The sequence below is a fragment of the Rhipicephalus microplus genome, chromosome 3 (assembly GCF_043290135.1).
Source record: "Rhipicephalus microplus isolate Deutch F79 chromosome 3, USDA_Rmic, whole genome shotgun sequence".
NCBI lineage: Eukaryota > Metazoa > Arthropoda > Arachnida > Ixodida > Ixodidae > Rhipicephalus > Rhipicephalus microplus.
The window spans coordinates 198716165-198739393 of record NC_134702.1 but is presented as its reverse complement, the minus strand read 5'-3'; the positions used below and the strand labels follow the sequence as shown (position 1 = coordinate 198739393).

The 23229-nt window shown below is 45.9% G+C and overlaps 1 protein-coding gene across 3 annotated transcripts in view; it reads left to right on the top strand.

The window, feature by feature from the left end:
- The window catches only part of LOC119187169 (E3 ubiquitin-protein ligase RNF10), a 79019-nt gene that overhangs the window by 36295 nt on the left and 19495 nt on the right, over window positions 1-23229 (top strand). For 2 of the 3 annotated variants that reach the window (XM_075890653.1, XM_075890652.1), the window contains exons 8-10: window positions 6513-6606; window positions 8627-8952; window positions 10221-10338. In XM_075890653.1, coding sequence (XP_075746768.1) covers window positions 6513-6606; window positions 8627-8952; window positions 10221-10338 — 538 coding nt within the window. The remainder of the gene's footprint in view (window positions 1-6512; window positions 6607-8626; window positions 8953-10220; window positions 10339-23229) is intronic. The other variant, XM_075890654.1, reaches the window with a different exon arrangement.

Here is a 23229-nt window from a genome sequence, read left to right as displayed (position 1 = left end):
AAGGTGGGTCTTAAAGTTAATCTGCAGAAGACGAAAGTAATGTACAACAACCTCGGAAGAGAGCAGCGCTATGAGATAGATAATATTGCACTTCAAGTTCTAAAAAACTAGGCCTACTTAGGGCATGTAATAACCGCGGAGCCGAACCACGACATTGAAGTAACTAAAAGAATAAGAATGGAATGGAGCACATTTGGCAAGCACTCTCAAATTATGACAGGTAGATTGCCACTATCCCTCAAAAGGAAGGTATATAATAGCTGTACCTTGCCGGTACTTACCTACGGAGCGGATCCCTGAAGACTTACAAAGAGGGTTCAGCTTAAATTGAAGACGACGCAGCGAGCAGTGGAAAGAAAAATGGTAGGTGTAACCTTAAGAGACAAGAAGAGAGCAGAGTGGATAGGGAACAAACGGAGGTTAAGGGTATCACAGTTGAAATCAAGAAGAGGAAATGGACATGGGCCGGGCATGTAGCGCGTAGACAGGATAACTGCTGGTCATTTAGGGTAACTAACTAACTGGATTCCCAGAGAAGGCAAGTGGGATGGGGGAGGCAAAAGGTTAGGTGGGCGGATGAGATTAAGAAGTTTGCGGGTATAAATTGGCAGCAGCAAGCACAGTACCGAGTTAACTGGCGGAACATGGGAGAGGCCTTTGTCCTACAGTGGGCGTAGTCAGGCTGATGATGATGATGAAGCCAAGCCAAAGTGGCAAGTGCGCGTTGCGCCGTGTTTTGTATGTTGTGTCGGTAATGTTGTCACGTTATAAAGCAATACTGAGGCTGCACGGCTGCTCTCTAGTTGAAAGTGATAGATCATGCACTAAACAAACGGCAACAGGGTCGCCGGCAGGCCTTTCGGAGTCTACGAGTTTTGTGTTCGCTACTGGTGACGGCAGCTGAACGCCACCAAGACGTGTCGGGCCTGTTGTGTGCCTAAAACTGGTATTGATGGTAAACTTTATTTCTTCCTAAGGAAATTGCGAACGATTCTGTTAAATAGCCATCAACCCAATACCGACGTCCTACGCTTACCTTTTGCGGGCCCCTGTTGAGCGACGAACTCTACCGCAACGCCCGCAAGTTTTGCGTATGGTGTTCTAATTCTTGCCTATTTGCTTGCACTTCTTGTGCCTCAAATAAGTCTTGCCTTGTGTTGAACCTGTGCTTTTATTGTTGAGGTAAGTTTTATTTAGTACTTCTCAAAGCTTGCTGTTAGTTACTGGTGCGAGAATCCCGATTCGCGGCCACTTCGTTTTCTTTTTCGCTGTGTTTGTTTTTGTGGGAAGTTTTCCCCATGCAATTCTTGCACCTCCCAACTTTGCACTTTGCATCGGTTTTCCGCCAAAAGAAGTGCGAGGATTATGCTAGTAAATACGGTAACTTTATGAGGAGAAAAGTTGCTGGAGGAGTACAAAGAAAAGCTTCACAGTTCAGAGGTTCGTCCTAAACTTGCGGCACAACAACCGCTACCTGCTTGGGCAAATCGGGAATGCCGATCAGCGCCTATTTACTTCGACATGCCTGGCACCACAACCGTTGAGAAAAAGAGGGCGAAGCAAGTTCGCGTGCTGACACCGGGCCACGAAACAACTAGAGTGACGGCAACGCTCTGTTGCATGTCAGATGGGCACAAGCTTCCCTCGTACCTGATATTTAAATGGAAGACGCTCCGGAAAGGAGTCGTTTTCCCGAGTGGTGTAATCGTGCGGGCCAACGAGAAAGGTTAGATGACGACGGACCTGGTCGCCGATTGGATCCATCACATCTGGCGGAAGCGGCCTGGCAGCGGTTTGGGCCTGCAAGCGATGCTCGGGCTCGATGCGTTCTGGGGCCATCTCAACCAGCGGAACAAGGACAAGCCCGCCGCGTGCAATACGGACCTTGTAGTCATACCTGGGGGCATGAAGTCACAACTTAACCGCTAGATGTCTGCCTGAACAAGCCGGTGAAAAACAAGATTCGTGCGCTTTACACCGACTGACTGATCAATGGACGGCATGATTTCACGCCAAGCAACAGGATGAACGCGCCTCTCTGCAAGACTTCGCTGCTTGGGGGAAGTACGCGTGGTGTGCAATACCATTAGCCATGGTCATCAAGGCATTCAAGAAATGTGGCATCTCAAATGCCATGGATGGTGCCGAGGATGAGATGCTTTGGGCCGTTGACAGTGATAAGGAGTTGTCCGACAGCGACTAAGACTGACCTATTACACGCCTCGTAATGCCGCTGTAGTGGTCATAGTTTTAGCTGCAGGGCTGGCTGTTCGGCTTTGCGTTTCATCTTCGGAAACTTCAGTGCATCAAAACCCAAATACTTATTGTCAATGTGCAAGGGTTGACTCCTACAAACTTTTTTTTGTCTTCCGGCGCGGAAAAGTGGTGTGCGTTACAATCAATGTCTTACTTTTTTTTTTCGTCGTGGAAACCGGGCGTGCGTTACAATCGAGCGCGCGGTAGAATCGAGTAAATACAATAGGCTCTGTTCATGCTAAAAAGGCCTCATTTAATCAATCAATCAATAGAACTTTATTTTTCTATTAAAAGAATAAAGATACAAAAAAATATTTCAACTAATAGCCTTAAGTGGCTAGGGACTGGTCCAATACAATATGCATAGACAATGTACAGCTCAGCAAAAAAAAAAAAACGGATTATATGAATACAGGTAATACAGGTATACATTTTATTAAATCAAAACAGACGTACACACAGGCTTACATATCGTCAGAATAAAAAAAAGGACTTGCATGCTAGACCGAAAGTATGTGCAGCTTAATCTCAGAGAATTGCGTTGCATATTTTGGTCCAATTAAATTCAATTAGTCTTTTTCCATAAACATTGTAGCATTTGGGCAAATTGAAATATCCATTGGATGCATGTCGCAAAGTTGTTTTAAGATGCAGGGTCAGCGTGAAACTGCAACATAGAAACAAGGTCTTTAAAACATTATTTCTTATGTGGATTTGACCGGGATCAGACTCATTTGTCGTAAAATGCGGGTCGTCGCAAAACCAGGGCATGTACAGTCGAATGTGATCAATTTGAACATGCTTAATTCGAACTACCGGTGAATTTGAGCTCGCGATGAGATCCCGTCAAAGCTGTGTGTATTCCAATGGACGAAAACGCCCGGTAATTCGAACACGCAAGCACTTGCGATGGTCAATTCGAACATACCGCGCTTCGAAAATGCTCTCAGCACCCCGCCCAATCCCGCGGCGATATCTGCAACACCTGAACGCTCAGCGCGAAGGAAAAGAAAAATAAATAAAAGGCTACGGTGGAATATTTGCTATTTCTCAAACGCCGATCTGTGACGCGCCCGTGTCACGCTTCTCTTTTTTCTGTCCCTGCTGTGTAAAGACCCTTCTCCTTTCAACGTCGCACGCGAAGAGAGAGAGGGAAAAAAAAGAAAGCTGTCGCGAGTTTAATGAATGTGTGGTTGAAGGAAAGGAAAAAGACGCTATCTTCTACAGCCCTTGCCCCTTGCAGGAGCACGGCTCTGCGCCTTGAGCAGGGGGTCTCTCAAGCGCTGGTGCCACGCTCTTCCTTTCCCATACCTGCCACTTAACCCTTCTCCTTTCAAGGACGGGCACGAAAAAAGCAAAAAAAAAAAGCTGCCGTTGAAATAGAGTGTACTAGAAGTGTTCAGTGGCGGGACCGCACCTCGCCGCCTGATCCCTTCCGCATTACCCGTAGCGGCAGCGCTGCAGTCGAATAGTACTGAAAGAGTCGCGCGCAGTAAGTGCTATGCGCTTCGGCTCCTCGAGCGCGCTTTCTTGATGCAGATTTCTTCGTACGGGCTCAACGTTCATGTCAAATACATGATATCATAACCCTTAAAGGCGGAAACGCCAATCTACTGAATTTGACCTCCATAAAAACCCTTTTGAAAGATCGAAAATTCTTTAGAAAGGACGTGCCTTATTCTGATTTCTTCTGTGTTGACTCTTTCTTCGTTGGTTAGGCGTCTACAACCCTCGGAATAACTGAGCCGATTTTTCGGAAGTTAGATGTGCTCAAAAAGCTGCGAGATGAAAAAAAAAATACCATCTTCAATGCAAGCAGAATCAGGAGGCCGTAAGTAGAAAGGGAAGAGGAAGGGAATCTGAACCCCCTACACCACGAATTTTTTTCGTAATTTAACCATTCATGTTATACTAAAATATTCACGCGCATTCACAGCGACCACAGATTGCCAAAGTTGGTTGCTCTGCTGCACACTCCACCCCCTAAAAAAAAAAAATATCCTGGGTAGCGCTGCACCAAAAGTTTACAGTTGGCGAAGCTGAATATAGCGTGTCTACAAATGTGCACTTCAGATTTCACCTTTTCGTCAGTATGAGCTACGTCTCAAAGGTAGGTCAAGTCTAATGTAATCGGACGATAAATCCTTTGCGAAAAAATAGTGGCTGTTCTCATTGCGTGGATGTTGTTAATGGAGCGATGAACTTGAGGATTTGTGTGTGTGTGCGTGTGTGAGTGTGCGTGCGTGCGTGCGTGTGTGTTTACTGTGTACTTATTCAAGTGAAATTTCTCAAAACAATATGCACCACTGCCTGCCTACATTTTGGGCACCTAATAAAAGAACTACACTTATAATACAAAACATTGTCAAAAATTTGCTGGCTTGCAATGGCGTAACATCAATAGAATATTTGCAAAGCAGCACAACTTAAGCAGTGGATACAAATTGAGAACTGGTTACGGTGAATTTACGCAGGTTAACAGACTGGCTATATATACAACCGGCATTTTATAATATGTTTGGAGGTGCACCCGTTGCTTCAGCTCGGCTCCCAGGCTCGGACTCCTGCTATAATAACCACTTAGAGCTTGCATAAATGAAGCAAAGCAAGCGCAAAAGCAAGTTGTTAACACAACATAAGCATTTCAGAAGGCATTGGTTACTATTTTCCACAAAACTGGCATGATAAAACTGATCGAGTCACCGATATAAGTGTTGCGACAACGTTACTTACACTCTGGTTTCACATGAAGCAATCAAGCGCATGTGGACTTATATGAGGAATAGTGCTCTGGGTATCGTAAAAACTGCCGACAAAACGAGCATGTGATTTAGTCGCAGTTTTTAGTTTTGATACTTCTCCTTTCTTTGTAGTTCGCCAGTAGCCACTTATATCTAGCGCAACTCAAAGCACTGCTTGAGTGAGAAGATAGGAGCATCCGTGCAAATTCTTATTGTACATGTGTGCGTGTATTTTTTTTTTTTTCGTAGGGGGAGTGGTCGGCAGGTTCTTCAAACAGTGAATGTCTCAATGCAATTTTGGCGTGCCTGCACATTCGCTTGTGTGCCATGGTGCGTAGCAGGTGCGCATGCACTACCAAAGTCTCAGAAACGCAATAAACGCTCTGAAAACGAGCAATTATACGCTGTCGCAGGCTATGGAGCGCATGCTCCCACTGCAGACGCTCCCGAGATCTTCAATACCATGCGACTACAGCGCCGCCGCTACTGTCACCCACCGGAGAATCAGCCGAGATGCGGTGCAGCCGGCTTGTTCATTCCACCGTCTCCTGCTAGTACACTGTAGTTGAGTGTTGGTTTTCTCTTAAATGCCGATCTGCTTTTCTCTGCGTGGAGACGCTCCTCCTTTCTCGTCACATGCTGGCCATGCTGCAGCTGTGTAGCGGAGAGCAGCGCAGTAGCAGAGAGGCTCCGCTACGCAGTCGTTGCCATCGTCTGTAGAGAGTGTCGGCGCTGGACATTTCCGTGCGCAACTTCTCTTGCCAGGAGAATGCTGAAGTCGAAGTAGAAATGCTTTGCAAGCTGCGTGCGAAATTGATTGACTCACTACAAGGCAAACTGTGCAGACGCGCATCACCGATTACTTCTATAAAAGACTGATGTCCTGTGATTTGTGAATATTTGTAAGTCTTCTGAAACTTCTCCCTCGTGTGTGTTGGCTCAATGCACATGCATCACTGCATGGAGAGCCCCCGTTTATTTAGCTTTCATTGTTTCGAACTTCTTTTAATTCGAACAAATTTACCGGCCCCTTCGAGTTCGAATTATTGAGATTTGTCTGTATAATCAAAGTTCTACTGTATTACTTTCTCATTGATCCCTCGTATTTTTTACTTTAATACTTGTTATACTGGCTAATATGCTCTGTCTAGTGAATTTTAAAACGACACTTTACATGTTACCACTTTCATTATTCCGGAAGTCAAGCTATGTGACTATTGGAAGTTGCTTTCACTTCCTTTGAACCAAAAAGAATGCCATTGGCACTGGCCTAGTTTCACTTAAAAAAAAAAAGTCGTGCAGGTGAGTTAGGTTCAAATATGCCCATTTTCCTGTATAATACGCAATGTAGACTATTTGAACTCTATTTGAAATTGTTTGCCCAAACTGCTATTTGCTTCAATTTCGTGTTGAACCTAAAATTCACTATTTCTGCGAGCCATAAAATACACCTTTCAGAAAAAGCTTTATTGTAACCTTTCTGTTTTCTGTTCTCCCGTGCATTCCTCGATTAAGGTGCCGGTGTGCGGAGACCAGCAACAGTCTCTGAACAACACAAACGACGACAATGGTGACCAGGTGCCCGACATGACAAACAGCCCACTTTCAGGTCAGTGTGGCTGCTTGAAAAATCTCGCACTGATAGTGTTAGACATTTTGGTATGTAAGGCTTGCCTCTCTGCGAAGTGAAACTGTGCAGGTCATTCTAAAGTGATAACTTAATTGATACTTTGGACTCTTGGGAGTCTGCCAGAAAGTTTAATTGGTTGCCCAAAATAATGAGCCCAGTAGAAAACTATTTTATTCTTCAAGCCCCTCCTCTCCCCTTAAAAAAAAAAGCTAGAGCTTGTCAGCATGTTGCCAGCTGTTCAGTTAGTGTTTGGCTGTCATTACGAAAAGACAGTTATTTATATTTAGTACACTCAAAGATCTCAATACCGTGGAACCCCTATATAAGAGACACTGGTATAAGAGACTAATGGGTACACTCATTTCTACCCAGAGCTTGTCTTTTATAAAGGGGTTTAACTGATAACGAACACAATATTACGAATTATTGATTATAAAAAAATGTAATGAATAGTTTTGTTATTGATGGAGTGTTCAGAATATTTTTTTAACGAGGTATTTTTGTGCCAGATGCAACTTTCTATAATGAAGTTTGAGAGTACAGTCGAAACCCGCGAGAACGAAATTTTCCGGTTTCTCCTGCAATTTCGTTATTGCGGGTTTCGACTGTACTCTCAAACTTCATTTCGTTGCCTTGACTATGAGACATAAAAACAATGATACGGCCAGCAGAACGAAAATTTATTGCCAGAAGTCCGTCAACTTACTTTGCCGACCCTTGCCATGCAACAACTTCAACGCTCTCCCTTCGCACCGGGACTTTAGAGCGGCCCAACCAGCCAACGCTCGCTCGGAACTAGTCGTGCCCGAGAATGCTGGAAAGGTCCAGTGCCTTTTTTTGTAGAATTTTTCCTGACAGTGGCACTCTGTTGGCACGCTATTCGCAAAACCACGCGAAGACCGCTTTATCGACGTCCAGAAAGGCTGCTGCGGCGACCGTCTTGTTCTGCGCATGTGCGCCATTATCAAGCGCAGCGAGAATGGCATCTTTGCCTTTCTATATGGTCGAAAGCAAGCTGCACGCAATTCCATACTCTTTAGCGATATCCTTCTTCCTGCCCTTTTCAACTTCGGCAATGACAGCAGCCTTATCGTGAAGCAACAGAAACTTCCGCTTTTTGGCTGGCGGGGGCATCTTAGCAAAAGCCGATGTGCCGGTAGCCACCCGCAGCACTTTCACGCAAACAGCCACATACAACACAACTCGCGGCACTCCCGTGTGTGAGGCTACGGAAGTGACGAAATGACGGAAGCAATGCAGGATGGGATTGTGTTGCCCCCTATTGGTGTCGCTGCACGGCTACTTAACATGGTGATATTGTTGCTGTTCTTTTCTTTTTCCGCTATCAACAGAGAATCCGCTTCCAGCGTCAAGCTTTTCTCAGGCGTCATTGTAACTTCATCTCAATTTCGCCACCAGTTCCAGTCTTCTCTTCATCGTTTTGATTGATTCCAACTGCTGGTTGTTGCTTCGGCCTGTTGAGCTCGTCCGACGGCGCCATCTGCACTCCAGCCTAATCATTTCCCATCGCCTGCTGCAGTGTGGCCAGGCATGTTGCTGGACACAGACCCCATCGCCAATTTAATTAAACAAAAATGGCGGTACCCACGCTAGCACGGCAAAAGCAGACGTTTACAAATTATAAATGCGCATAACACGCATACGAGCATATTTTCGGCAGTTAACCTTTGGCGGAAAAGTAAAATAAGGCCCGCACCCTGGTAAAAAATTCGTTAATACGGGATCGTTTTTCAAAAACGTTTCGTTGCCGCGAGATACAAAATACATGGGCTTCTATGAACGTTGGCCGGGGATCCAGAAATATTTCGTTGCTACGGGGATTTCGTACTCGTGGCGTTTCGTTAGTGCGGGTTTCGACTGTACTGTTATGGTAGGATTTACTTATATTGATGGTTGGTACTTGCTGATGTGCGTTCCACATAAATGAATTTAGGCTTCTTTCATGTGATAATGTTGCCATATCTGTGTGATATCAAAGTTTATGTTGCAGACTCCCCTCAAGTGCGTGGCCGCGAGCGCCGCGTCAGCAGCGGCAGCAGTGGCGCCGAGGACGACAGCGTAGTCGGCGCAGAGGATTTGGAGATGCCAGTTGGCACTGCCAGGAATGGCTCTAGCAACAACGGTTGCCGTGATGGTGTCTCTGGAGGGGACAGCTTCTACTACTTTCAGGCGGCCGACGGACAGCCCGTGTTCCTGCATGCGCTCAACGCACGGATGCTGGCACACGAGTACGGTGCCTTGGAGCTTGCTCCGGTGAAATTCACAGCACGCATCGTGGAGATCGAAGGTGCCTCCATTGACATTGTGAGTCTTGTTTCCACAGCTATAGATAATTATTTTCTGTTTTGGCTTTCGGGGGATTTCTGTAGCTTCCACAATGCGGTATACGAACTGTATCGAGTAGCGAGTACTGAGTGTTCAAACATCTACTTAAGTAAAGTTTTCTCGAACGAGGGGTCCTTCATTTTTCATCTTCCTTCAATTTTTCTCCACGAAACACTAATGGGGAAGAAAGGTCTCCGAAGGATTTTTAGCACATTGGGCAGGCTCTGCTCTCATCTCTAATACAAAGTCGTGTCACGTTGTTGGCTGGCTGATCCTTGTTTTCTGCTCATTTGAAGATATAAGAGCGTAGGTATTGAGCAACTGTAGTAATTGGTAGAGCATTGAATGCACAATCAAAAGGCTTTGAGTTCGATTCTCAGCAGCAGGAATTTTTTTAGACATTTTATTTATTCATGTGTCAAATTGTTACTGCACATAAAGGGCTGCAAGTCATGCTTCCTATGCTTTCCTTGCATTGAAGAGCTCCAGGTGGTTGAAATTTCCGGAGGCCTACACTGACATAGAGTTTCCTAAAATTAACTAAAGGGGACTCGTCTGTGATCATTCAGCCACCTTGGGAACTAGGAGTAGTACACAAATTTGCCCGTACTTTCGGGCTTCAAACGCATTTTTGGCTTTGGTTGTTGCTGTGTTTTGGTTTTGTTTCCAGTACAAGAACGAATTGTTGAGAATTGCGTGACCCGATTTGAATTGGTGAGCCTAAAATGTTATGGTATTGTAGCGTAACTGCTGAACATTTGGTGATTGTCGTTTCATGACTAAGCAGCTCCAAGCCACATGAAGAGAAACAGAGCTGATAGTAGGAAGATTAGACAAGTCCATGTACTACCCGTCATTTTTTTGCTCACTGAAGCTCCCATAGAAACTACTGCCAAAGTTCCCTCTAGTGTACTTGTAGGAAACTCGTTCACTGCTGCGTGCCTTGTAAGCACATCATGATTTCGGCAAGTGAAACACTAGCAATTATGCTTTTCATTGACTTCATTAGGCAGTGTAACGAACGAGAGAGGCCCCTCAATCTATTCTACTTTTTATCTCTTGTTCCTGGCACACAAATCTACAAGTATTTCGTGAACGCCTGAATTGTTTGTAAGGTGTTCAATAAAGATTATTGGATAGAAAACACTTGCCGCTTAAACGACTTGCCACCAGGGAGGCTTGTTTGTCTCTGGTAATGAGGCTGGGGCTGGTTTAAAACTGTGCCTTGCCTTGTGTTTCTGCTGCAGGAGCTCCGCAGGCGGCTGCGCTACTTGCGCCACTTGCCACTGACGTGCGAGATCCAGGTGGTCGAAGTGCAGCTAGAGCCGCCTGTCATCAAGCAAGCCACCGTGGAATATTTTGCACGTGTGTATCCGAATCCTCTTCCTTTATGTCTGGTCGACCCACGTCGCTTTGTACATTTCGCAAGCTTATATGCTCGCAGTAGGGGGGACGAGGACTTTCGTATCATGAAAAATGGCAAAAAAAACTATTTTTCAAAATTGTTTTCAGTTTCTCTGAACCTTTCCCTCCCTAAATCCAAAGTATCTATACTGAGAAGTGTTTCAGAATATTTGTTTCACCCTCCTAAGTAGTGAAAAGGTTTCTGGAAATCGCGAGAAAACTGTGATATTAAAAAAAATTACACCTTCGCGATGGCGCGGCCAGGAGCGGGCTCATCGGAAAGAGAATTTTTCCGTGTTCATTTTTCCCCCCTCAGCTGGCTCCCCTCTTTGAAAAAAAGTGCACAGAAAGCAAATGTGTAAGGTCGTTTTAAGGTTTCTGTTTGGCTGTGGCCACCATGTTGCCCTAGCTCTTCTCGCCATTGGCCCGATGCTCGCTCTAGGAGATCGTCGTCTGTTGCTTGTGCGCCGCGAGGGCATAGTTGCCGAAAATCTTTACTTCTTGACATGTTCATGGCTCGGTGATCACTTAATGTATAATTACGTTTTAGTTTTGAGCTGTAAGTAGATGCTTGATCAGATTACTATGAGCGGGCGTGTGGTCTACGAGCGGGGCACGTGATCGAAATCGTCTTTAGGCCTAACTCCGCTCACGGCGAGATGAACTTTGCCGGCAAGGACAACGCACTAGCGCGCTCGTGGTATCGTACTTCTTCACAAGCAACAAAGCACATTTTTCGCTAGCTCCTCAGAATGGGCACGGTACGCATCGGCAATAGACACCATATTCAAGCTCGTCAACCCCCCCCCGCTCCAATGCCAAGGATTGCTCGGAACAGCAGCTGGCAGTTTCGTGTGTCAGCACTCGAAAATGCGATACCAAGCGCAGTGCGTGCTGATTTTTTTTTTTTGTCATTATAGGCACATTTCATGCATCATCACCAAACGCCGCTGCCAAGTGCTTCACGGTCATATGGTGTGCTGTCAGTAAGCATTTGTGCTTGCTGCGATTTATACGTGCTTGTAGCCGTGGTTGGTATCGCCGCGAACGTCTATGAATGTTCTGAGACAATGAAAGCATCGTAGATTAGGGTTTCCGCGACTGGCCGTATGATGATGTGTTTTATTGCTTGGGTGACGAAAGAGCATGTATGAAGTAGGGGCACCAATTTTTATATGTCCTACTCGCGTTATTAAATAAACTGCTAAAAAATATTCCCGTGCCACCAGTTTTCTGCCCATAATTATCCATTATTTGGAAATAAGGCATAGGCTGTGATGTTGCGAGCCATTTTTCTGGTGCAATAAACCTCTCTCTATATAAATATGTTTAGTGGTTATTTGTAACCGGGAAATACTTCATTATGCTAATGACAGTTTGAACACAAGATAGATGTGTAATCATATCTATATGTGGCCTTATTCAATTACAATCTATTATGTCATGTCTATCACACCACTCCTTCATACAGAGAACTTGGTTTGAAATTCATTCTTGTTCTCTTGATCAAAAAGTGGAGGTTATGAAAAAAATATACCGTATTTACACGATTGTAAGACGACTCGAATGTAAGACGACCCCCCAAAATCTCATCTAAAAAAAAAAAAAGACGCGCGCATTTTACACAAGGGAAATTTATTCACGTGGTTGCGGAGGATTATTCATCGTCGCTGGAGTCGTCCTCGCTGGTGCTGCTACCGTCATTGCTGCTGCAGTCCCACAGCACGTCGTCGTCAAGTGTGCACTTCGCTAACGACCGCACCACGGCATCGCGTGGGACGGCCGCCCATGCGGAGAGGACCCACCCGCACACAGTAGCCAGGGAGGCTCTCCTCACACGCCCGCTTGGCGTAAGTTCGCGGCTTCCTGACGAGCGCCGAGTGCCGAGTGTTCGAGCGCCGAGTGTTCTTCGAGCCTACGGCACTCATGTCAGACAGAAGTGACTCGAGAGAGCCGGTCGTGGACACAAGCGACAGGAGCAGTGCACGCGGCGACGCGCCCGCTTAGAAAATTGTATCACAAAGAGGAGCTCTTCCGTCAACTACCAATACCCCCCTACGGCGGCTCTTCCATCGATTACCGGTGCTTCCTCAAGAGCCGTGTGCTCGTCATAAAGGCACTCGTAATGCGCGCAGTAGATGCTAAAAAAAGAAAAGCTTTTGTATAAGCACGCGGAAAACTATGCGCTTTGGGTTGAGCGAGAAACTATTCGAGATGACAATACATGGTTCGATTTCGATTCTAAGGTACATGGTTCGATTACGATTCTAAGACGACCCCCAAACATTGGATTGTCAAATTTGAAAAAAAGGGTCGTCTTACAATCGTGTAAATACGGTATGCAACAAAAGACACTGGGCGAATTCCACATGCCTGAGAAGTCAAATATCGCAAAACAAACCTAAGATCACAATTTTTAGGTGTTTTACAAACCTAAACAGAAGGTGAAACTTTCAACGCAGTTTTCTCAATACTGCTTTTTTTTTGAAGGGGGGGGGGGGGGCATTATGCTCAGCTCATAGAGCAGATATCTTGGCAACCACTGTACAGATTTTGATTCCGTTTGTTTTGAAATGCTCCTTGAACTGTGGTTCAGGGAGCTGCAATCTGTTTTATTTTACTCCCTAAAGAATTTTTCATGGGGTTACTTGTTTGTAGTGCAAGTCTGCTCATTGCAGTGTCACTGGAGAAAACGTTAGCTACAAGTTTTAATGTTGCAAAAAAAAAAAATATCTTGAAAATGCAACTCCCTTCAGCGTACATTTGGCTGTGCGTACAGTAATTAGCTACTATTTTTGTCATTTTATAAATTCTCCTGCACCACCACGATATTATATGAAGGATTCCCATTATGTTTCTGTGGTATCGCCTCGCCATTGGTATGAAAGAACTGTGAGGCCATTCTTAGTGTCTATGCCAGTTTTCATCGATATCCAACCGGAAGCAAGAAAGTTCGTTTCTTAAGGCACGTCCCCCCTTAATCGTGAAACATCTCCGATTTTTGTAGTTAATGGGAGACTCTCCTCGAAAAAACTTTTTTTTTATTTCTAGTCATAGACACTTGAAAATTTTAATAATATAGTTTTTCATGGAGATTTTAAATATGCAACCATTTTTTGTGTAGCTGCTATAGTTATTGAGTTGCGCCATGCACAATAGCAAAAAGTTACATGTTTTGCGGGTACTCTTTCATGTACTTAACTTTCAGTAAAAGCGTTGTCTCTGATCTTATTTGACTCTTGATAGATTGTAAAGCGCAAATATCTATCCAGATATGTCATAGAAATAACCAATTATCATAGAATCATAGAATAACTAATTATTTTCAGTCTCCCTTGAAACAATAACTTAATATTTTCGCAACTAATTCTGGTAGGAATTGCAATTTCAAGTAGATATTTGCATTCTGCATGTGTTGAACAATATGTGTGTCATGTTTTGTTGTTTTACAATAAGTATAAGCATCTAAAAGGCTGCCCGGAAAATGTGAAATTGTCAAAAAAAAAATGAACATGAGAAAAACAAGTTTGAAAGTTTGGAAAGTTGGCATTTATTAGGAAGCCATTTTTTTTGCATCAAATTGGGACACAATGAAAGGCATCTTGCACTGAATGCTCGGAATACGGAGAATCGCACAGAATTGTTAAATGTTGGTCATGACCTGCGCCTATAGCGCATGCTGCCAGAACTGCCTTCAACGTTTACAGCAAAGCTATCACACGAGCTGCCGCTGTCGAAACGAGCGCTCGTCCCTTGCTCCCTGGCCGAAGTAGTATGTCTCGACGCGTGCGGGAATGAAAGTGTAGATTTAGGGAAATCGGTATTTTCACAGCACAGTTCGAGGAATGCCAAAAGCGCTTTGCGCTTTTCAGCCACCTCGGACCTACTGGTCTAAGTTCACTCTCGAAGAATCCGCTCGTCATTTGGGATGCGCTGACGAATTCCACGGCAGTGGCTATTTCACAACCACTGTCGTTGCGGGGTTCGGTGTCAGTTAGGCCTATCCGAAGTTGGGGCAATGGTCGGCGGTGACATCGATGTTTGCTGTCACTTTTGGAAGCGTCCGACGCCGTTTCCCTCGATGCTTAGGGCGAGTTATGAACTTTCGATTATCTAGACTGCGCTTCTCGGGGCTTATGACGCAAAACTGCAGAGAAACATCGAACAACTTAATTGTGTTGTCCGAGGCGGAGCGCACCGCCGACCAATGGCGGCCTCGTGCTGCTTATCGCGATACTCAAAACCGCAAGTGTTGTTTTTGTTGTTTTTGGTTCATTCTTCGTTAAGATACGAGACTGGCTACTAGTGGATTGTGAAGGGGAAGGCCTTCGCAGCATGCGTGCACGATTGCAAATGGCGGCCAACGCGTCCTTCTCGCGACAAGACAACGCGAACTATGTCATTTTTGGTGACATTCGCGCATTTCTCACGTCACCGCTCCCTACATGGAAGTATCTTTAGATCATTTCTCGTGCGAATTTCAGCTTGACCTTTTCAGAAGTTAAAGGTTATAGTCCAAGGATGCCAATACAACTTGAAAAAAAAAACGAAAGTTTTCCGGAAAACCACGACTTTTCGACTCTCGTCTTCCTTTAAGTGGGGACATGGTGTGTGGAGATATTTTTTCTGTATTTGTGGACCAAACATGATGAAAATGTACATGCTTATGTAGTTTCTCCTGCTGATTTCATATATGTAAATATTTTCATTGTAGGTCAATTAATTTAGGAGATACACAATGCTGTCACTCTATTGTTTTTGGAGACAATAAAAAAGAAAGTGCTTATCAAAAAGTAAGTATTATTGCATAGCTAGACAATGCAATTAGCAATAAGTGCAATGATGCAAGCAGATTTCAAATTAAAAAAAAAACTAGTGATTCTGCAGATGATGAAAGTTGAGGAGTCATGACATAGCTATCACATACAAAGAAATTTAATACCTTTTAAATTTATATGGACAGCAAATTCAAATCATGCTTTCAGCACTTTGTAATACACAGATTGGGCTTTACATTAATCAAAAAAATATTGCTCTAGCTGTTCTAGATTGAAAGATATCTTCTACCCGACAAACTAGTAAAGTCACCAAAAAGCATGTTTTCAGAAAACTGAGAAAAAGAAGTAAAGCTCATTCATTTACATAACTGCACTTGAAAATGCTCAGTATGCACCGGGCATGTAGTCCTCTTGACTATGAGTCCCTGTGTGGCGCTTTTTCAGGGACTGGTGCATGTTCTCTGTTGCTTGTTGCTTCTTGACTGATGCTGCCGTGCACCATCGATCCTTTTCAGCCATGCGGCTACGGCTTTGCCAGCTGGGGTTTAGGCTCAGCTCTTTCATAATGTCCTCTGATGCCTTTTTATTGCCTGCATTGAACTTGAGCACTGCTTCTGCCACAGCTGCCTCCACCGTGAATAGCGAAGCATGTCGCTCCTTTGATGCCAGCTCCCAGATCATTGAATGCAGGCATTCGTTGTTATTTTGGGTTTTTCCTCGCTGGCGTCTTTGCAACAGCTTTCTGTCTGACAAACGCTTATAAATGAGAAGTAAGGCTTGGCAGACATGTGGAGGCAGCTTTCGACGATGTTTGATAATGGGCTCCTCCTTGGCCTTTGCCACATTTTGTTTGCACCAGGAATTTGGACCAGGTGGGCATAGAGTGTGGCTTGCCACATAATTGGATGTGATGTAATGATAAGTGGCCATCACTGCTGTGTGCATAGCATCAACATCACCACTGTGTCTTCAGAGCCCACCCATAATAATTGGTGAGCTTGGAGATCAGGTCTCCTGTTAAGGGGAGACGCTCCTCGAAAGCACTTTTTTTTTGTTATTCAACTTAGAGCTTCAGAAATTGGACCACTGATGCAGTTTTTCCTCCTGATTCCAAATCTGTAATCAGTTTTTACATAAGTGCAATAGTTTGGGAGTTGTGTTTCAAGTAATGGTGAAACTTGATAAGTTTTCCGGGAACTTTCGCGCATACTAAATGTTCATGCAGAGAGTTGTTCAATGGCTCCTTTTGCTCCCTATTAGCCATAGAGTGCCGATATCTAGCTAGAAATTAAGCTCCAACTTTGAAACTATGAAAAAAACATCTGTGTAGCAAAGTACCCTTTTTTTTCCACTCGACCACCATTAAATTTATTAATAGATATTTACAGCTGATAGGTTGTGCTGATTCAAGTAGATATCGGCACCCTACGCACTCTCCTCAATGTGTGTGCCAAATTTCGTCGTCGTATGACCATTCTAAGTGCCCGAAACACTTCCCGCAAAAAATGCAAATTGGCCAAAATTGCGAAATGAGAAAAACGCGTTTGAAAGTTTGAAAGTCTGTATTTACAAAAATGAAAAACGCAGTAGCACGAAACTTGTGCTGAACACATACACACATGTCCAGAGGGAATATCAGTTGTCTAAAACTCTCCAGCACCGTAGGTTTTCCCTTCCCGGCTGGTGCGGCAGGACTCTTCCACCCGGGCCCTCTTGGCTGCACTGCGACGGTGTGCCCTCGCCTCAGCGGTCTGACGCACATTCATCTTGTGCATGCGCATGCTGTCTCGGCGGTCGCTGAGGGTAACCAGGGCCTCCGAAGGAAGCACCCCAAGCTCTTCCAGCACCTTTTCAAAGCTCGCGTGGCCCCGGTTGAACCACAGGACTGCAATGGCTGTGGCTGTTTCCACAGCAGTCCGGGAAGCAAACCGGGTCTTTGGACACAGCAGCCATATTTTGCTGTTCAGGGACTCGGCCGCGTTCTGTGTCTTGCCGTGGAGGCACCGGGCAAGCAGCTTCGCATCTGTGAGACGCTTGTAGATTGGGAGGACTGCCAAACCCTGGGCCTTGGTCAGGAGGGGGGTGTGGCACGGTGCAGGCTGGCCCTGCGCCTCAGCACGTCGGTGCTTGCACCACGAGTCTGGGCCTGCAGGACAGAACTTGTGACTTCCAGCACCGTCTGTTGAGCACGAGTGCAAACATGAGGCCCATATGGCAGTGTACATCTTGTGGACATTTCCCCGATTGTTCACAATGGCCACCTGAAAGTAAGTTTGAAGCTTCTGGATGGTGGTCTCCTTCAGCTTCTCCCCTCGTGGAAGTGGCGTTGGCAGCTTCCGCAGGCCGGTGCCCAGACGTTTCGCCACGTGGTTGGTGCACTCCTCTTTTTCAATTGGAGTGTCAGGGTACACGTTGGCATCACAGACCCCGTTGTAGGCCTTGCTGTCTCCATCGCTTAGGAAGATGGTGAACCGCAGGGGTGTCTCATAGTCCACAGTCCTCTGCCAAATGCGCACTGCAGCTTCGGCCTCCATGGCATGCGAAGAACAGTCGCAATTCTTCTCACAAACGGGATGATGAAACGCCTGCCATGTTTCTTCATCGCCTCCCATGTCGTTATGCAAACTGCACGCCAGGCAGAAGTTGGAAAGCACTTCATAGTCCAGGCACAAACCAGTGTCCAAGGACACTACAGTTCCCACACCATTGTGGCTTTTGTGGCCTCTTTTTTGCCATGTGCCGTCAAACATGACTGGCACGTCACTGTTACCAGCCACCTCTTTGGTGACGCTGCGTGCCCTTTGCATGTTTTCACAGACAGCCTTCACTGCCGCACTGTGAATCTTTTTGCCGATAGCATGGAAGGTCTTATGGTGCATAGGGTTTGGCAATCCAACTACTGCACAAAATCGTGAAAGTTGCTCATGCCCGATACCGACGGCACGCGCTGCAAGCACCACTTTCAGGTTCACGGCAAAGGCGTCACGCGAACTCCCGCTGTCGTAGCTTCTGCTTGCACCGCGGCCGCCATCTGACGCGACCCGCTTCGACGAGTACGCGGACGAAAGGATGCTCTCCGAGCACTCCGCATTCTCGCAGTGTAGCTCCAGAAACGCCGAAAGGCCTTTCCGCTTTTTATTCGGTGCCCGAACTGCGAGTTTACTCTCGTGACAAACGGGGCATGCCGCGCCTGCGACGACGGCCGTCAATGCACCCAACTCGCACAGCACTACGCTTTCGGCACGATCGGCATTCGGCCTGACGTCGTTTTCGAATAACGCGATCTTTTTCTGCGATGCACGCACAAAATTCACTGCAGCGTTGATCTCGTCGTCGCAGTTGCCATGGTCGACGTTGCCGTGGTCGATGTTAGGCCTACCGGCCGCTGGCCCGTCGCGGACATTTTCGTTGGCGGTGGCTTTCTTGTACGTCCTCCGCCGCTTCCCTCTGAACTTGTTCTTACTTCTGTATTTCCGATGGTCGGTAACGGCCTTTTTCGGGCTTGCCATCGCACGAAAACAGCGAAAAATAACTCCGGAAAACAGTGAAGCGAACTACGGCAAGAAAACACGGGTGCTGTCAGCCAATGGCGGCCCTGCGTTAGTGGCGCGCGGTTTGAAACGGCGGGAAAAGACTGTTTTTGTTGCTTTTTTTTTAGATTTTTCGTGAACGTACGAGACTTCAAGAACCGGGATCGTGGAGAGTAAGGACAACTCTACACGAGCCAGCGGCCGCAATATGGCGGACAGCTCTCTTCGCGGCCCCGCGAGCACGCGAACAGCAGCCCGTTTTGTGTAAATTTCGTGATGCCGCGCGTCACTGCCGCTCACTCAGACGCGTTTTTCACTGACTTCTGATGCTTATTTCGCTGTGATATTTTCAGATGTCAAAATATAATGTATAAAGATGATAAAGCAACAAAAAACAGAAAAGGTGAAATTTGGAAAAAAAACGCGACTTTTCGACCCGCGTCTCCCCTTAAGCGGCTCTTTCCCCCAAGACTCTCAAGGCCAGGGCCTTTGTGTTTTGCAATCAAGTTGCGCAAAGCAGTGCCCATACGCTTTTGGATATGAATAATGCAGTCCTCTTTTTCCACTAGGATACACCCATAAACCTTATCTTCTTGTAGCGCAAGGTAACTGCGGCCATCCCCGTCGCAAATCACCGTGGTGTAGCGCAGGTTGTGCCGCTGAAGTGACCTCCTGAAGAGGATGAGGGCAGTCTCAACCTCCATTTCCCCAGCCTTCTTGTCACTGTTTTTCTGGCACTGGTGATGTTCCTTCCATGCTGCATAGGAAGGGTCACCTTCCTTTAGGCCCGACTCGCATCCAGCACAAAAGTTACTCAAAACAACGAAGTCAAGCACCAGCCCATTGAACAATTCTATGACGGTGCAGAGACCAATATGCGACGGATGACTGCGAGTCATCTATGACCCATCAAAAGACACCGCGATGTTTCCCATGTGGCCTATATTAAGTTTGGCTTAAAGTTTGCGAACTAACCGCGTGCAGTCGCTTGTCAAATTGCGTGCAGCACGATCCGCGGCGGGTGCCAACTTCATCTTCATGTAGCGTTGCCATGTTTTCGTGTGAAGACCCCGACGGCTGATGCCCATCATCGAGAACACATCATTCAGCGTGGTCTGTCTGTTCCCCGTTGCCTGCATGGCATGCGTGGCCAAAACATTCACAGCAAAAGGTTTATAGTTCATTGCTACGTAGGCGCGGCGAGCTCCACAACGACGCAGTCTCGCCACAGGTCGAACACATAGAACGCAACTTCACCGTGAGTCCGAATTCCCGGTCGTCGCGAACAATCTGCAGTTCTCCATTGCATGCCTTGCACTTTGCAAATGCCAACAAAGCGCTGTTCACTGTGTCCAAATCTATAATTGTGAATGTGGTTCCATCAGGCGGCCGAGCTGCTTCGTCGGCACCGTCAACCACGAATGCGCGTCTCTGCTCCGTCGCTGCAACGAACGAACGACAACTCCGATAACTTATCTTCGTTTTAGCTCGCTCCTCTTCGAAGTCAGATTGCTGCCGATAGATAGCATCTAGACGCACGCGACCGCTGCTCGAAGGCTCCGCGGCCAACGGACTTTGCACAGACTCTGTGACAACTGATGCGATAGCTAGGCCTTCTGTGGTAGCGTTGGCGATTTCGCCATGGGACGCGGAGACTGTAGCGTTTCGAGGGGTTTTGCTGTATCACGGAGCGCTTCTTGAAATTCGCGACTAGGGTCCTTCACACTTTTTTCGCACCAAACTTGTGCCGCGTGCCGAATTTGCACTCAGGATTTGACAATGAAACTTCTCTGCCAACACTGAGGCAAAATGGCGCGCATGGACGCGCGCCTCAATACCCGGAGCAGACGAAGCCAGGAGCCTCCATCAATAGGGAGGCAAGCTCAAGTCACGTGCGCGAAGTAGCGAATGTTAGTACAAACGTGCCTTTTCAACGGGAGCCGTCGGTCCGCTTTAGTTAAGGGGGGGAGGTGGCTTTAAAAAAAAGCTTTTTTATTTGTCGACCTACAGCAATGAAATTTGGCATGCATACTCATAAGTGTCTCGAATAGGGAAATATGCAGTTGCATCATGATACCTTCAGTAGTATCTCAAGTTACATAATGATTCATGGTCCAATTACATGGTCTGCTCGTGGAAAGCCTAGCGCTGTAACAAAACATGCCAGGAAGCTGCAAATGGTGTTGATCATTACTCAAAAGAAAGCTACAGGGTGTATGGCACTCTGAAAATTCTTGAATAAGTTTTCTTTTTCTTTTTTAGAGATAGATTAGATAGAGATTTAGGCTGCCGACACACATTGTCAGAAACAGTGGCATGGACAAATCATCGTCTAGAAAAAAAAAAAAACAGGGCCATAAAACAGAAATTGAAGATTGCTGTACCTACAAGCAGGGCTCAGGGATTCAGGAAAACAAAACAGAATCGAAATCTGTTTAGTCATTCCCGTGCTACTCTTTCCACGAGCAATGCACAATGTCCAAAGCACACTTGTGAGAAAAATGAACTTTCAATGAAATTTTTTTAACGAACTTTCTTGTTTCTCGTTGGATATTGATGAAAATTGACATAGACACTAAGAATGACCTCACAGTGATTCAGAAAAATTTTGAAGCGACACCACTAATACTTTATGAGAGACAAATTATTTCTTCATTGACCCATCTGGAGGGGCTGAGCATAATGTCAGAAAAACAGTATTGAGAAAGCTGCGTTTAATGTTTGAACTTTTCTTTACGTCTCTAAGACACCCAAAAATTGTGATCTCAGGTTTGTCTAGTGATATTTGACTTCAAGATCTACTCTTTTTCATGATTTACAAAGAACAAGTATGGATTGCAAACCAAGTTCTTTGTATGTAGGAGTGGTGTGATAGGTATGACAGAAAACATTGTAATTGAATAAAACCATATACTGAAACTATTACACTTTTTTTGGGCTGAAGTTGTAATTAGCATAATTAAGTACTTGATTACAAATATTCACTGAACTTTTCTTTATTCGGAAAGAGGTTTATTGCATCAGAAAAATGGATCACACCATGACGGCCTATGCCTTCTTTCCAAATAACAAAGTTATGGGCAAAAGACTGATAGCACAGGAATGTTTAGCAGTATAATTAATGACATGAAACGGGCGTATGAAAGTTTGTGCCCTGGATTCATACACGCTCTTTTGTCGCTCTAGCCATGTAATGCATCATCATACAGCCAGTCGCGGGAACTCTAATCGACAGCAATTCATTAACCTCAGAACATTCACAGACGTTCGTGGCAATATCAAGCACGGCTACAAGCACGTCTGAATCGCATCGCGAAAGCGTATTGACAGCACTCCATATGACCGTGGCGTGCGCGACCACGTGGACAGTGCAGCTGGCGCGTAATACACTTGACGGCGGCGTTCGGTGACGATGCGCGAAATGTGTAATTACAATGACAAAAATGGCGCGCACTGCACTTAGCATCGCATTTTCGATTGACGACGTGCGAAACTGCTAGCCGCTGTTCCGAGCAATCCTCGGCAGTGAAGGGGGGGAATGGGGGGAGGGTGATGAGCTTGGCTGTGTTGTCCGCTGCCGATGCGTAAAATGCCCGTACGTGATTCAGAGGAGCTAGCGAGTGATGTGCTACATTCCTTGCAAAGAAGCACGTCGCCAAGAGTGCGCTTGCGCCTCGTTCTTGCCCGCAGTCTCGTTGTCAGCGGAGTTAGGGCTAAAGCCGACTCCAATGACACGCCGCGCTGGTAGACCGCGCGCCTGTCGTAGTAACCTGATTGCGCATCCGCTTACTGCTCGTAACTAAAGTGTAATTATATATATTAAGTGATCATCAAGCCGACAACACGTCACGAAATAGCGATTTTCGAGAGCCATGTTGCCGCGACGCACAAGTAGCAGACGACAATTTCCGGGAGCGAGCATCGGGCCGATGGTGAGGCTAGCTGAGGCAACATGGCGGCCACGGCCAATCAAGGGCCTTAAAACGACCTTGAAACATTTGCTTTTTGTTTGCTTGTTGTTAAAGGGAGAAGCCAGCTGAGGCGGGAAAATTCAACATGGAGAAATGCTCTTTCCGAAGAGCCCAAGAAGCTGGCTCCCCGCCCAAGCATCGCGAAGCTATAATTTTTTGAAAATCGCCGTTTTCTCGCGATTTCCAGAAAAAGTTTCGCTACCTAGGTGGGTGAAACGAATTTTCCTAAGCACTTCTGCGCCCTTTTCAGTGTAGATATTTTGGAACCAGATAGAAAAAGGGTTCCAGAAACTGAAAACTTGAGTTTTAAAAAATCGATTTTTTTGCCATTTTTCGCGATCCCAAAGCCGCGTCCCCCCTTAAAGGACGCTGGTCATTGTTGCTTGAGTAGGATCTGTGAACTTGGGTTCTAAGAGCATGGTCACTTGTGTCTATCTCTGCAGGCATCTGTGGACAGCTTGTACATCCTTTTATGTGCTATGCTCTAAAGTCAAAGAGACTGTGCGAAATCCGCTTTGCTCCTTGGCGCAGTCAAAGTTTCTTATATGAGTGTTTTGTTGAGTTGCGTGAGAT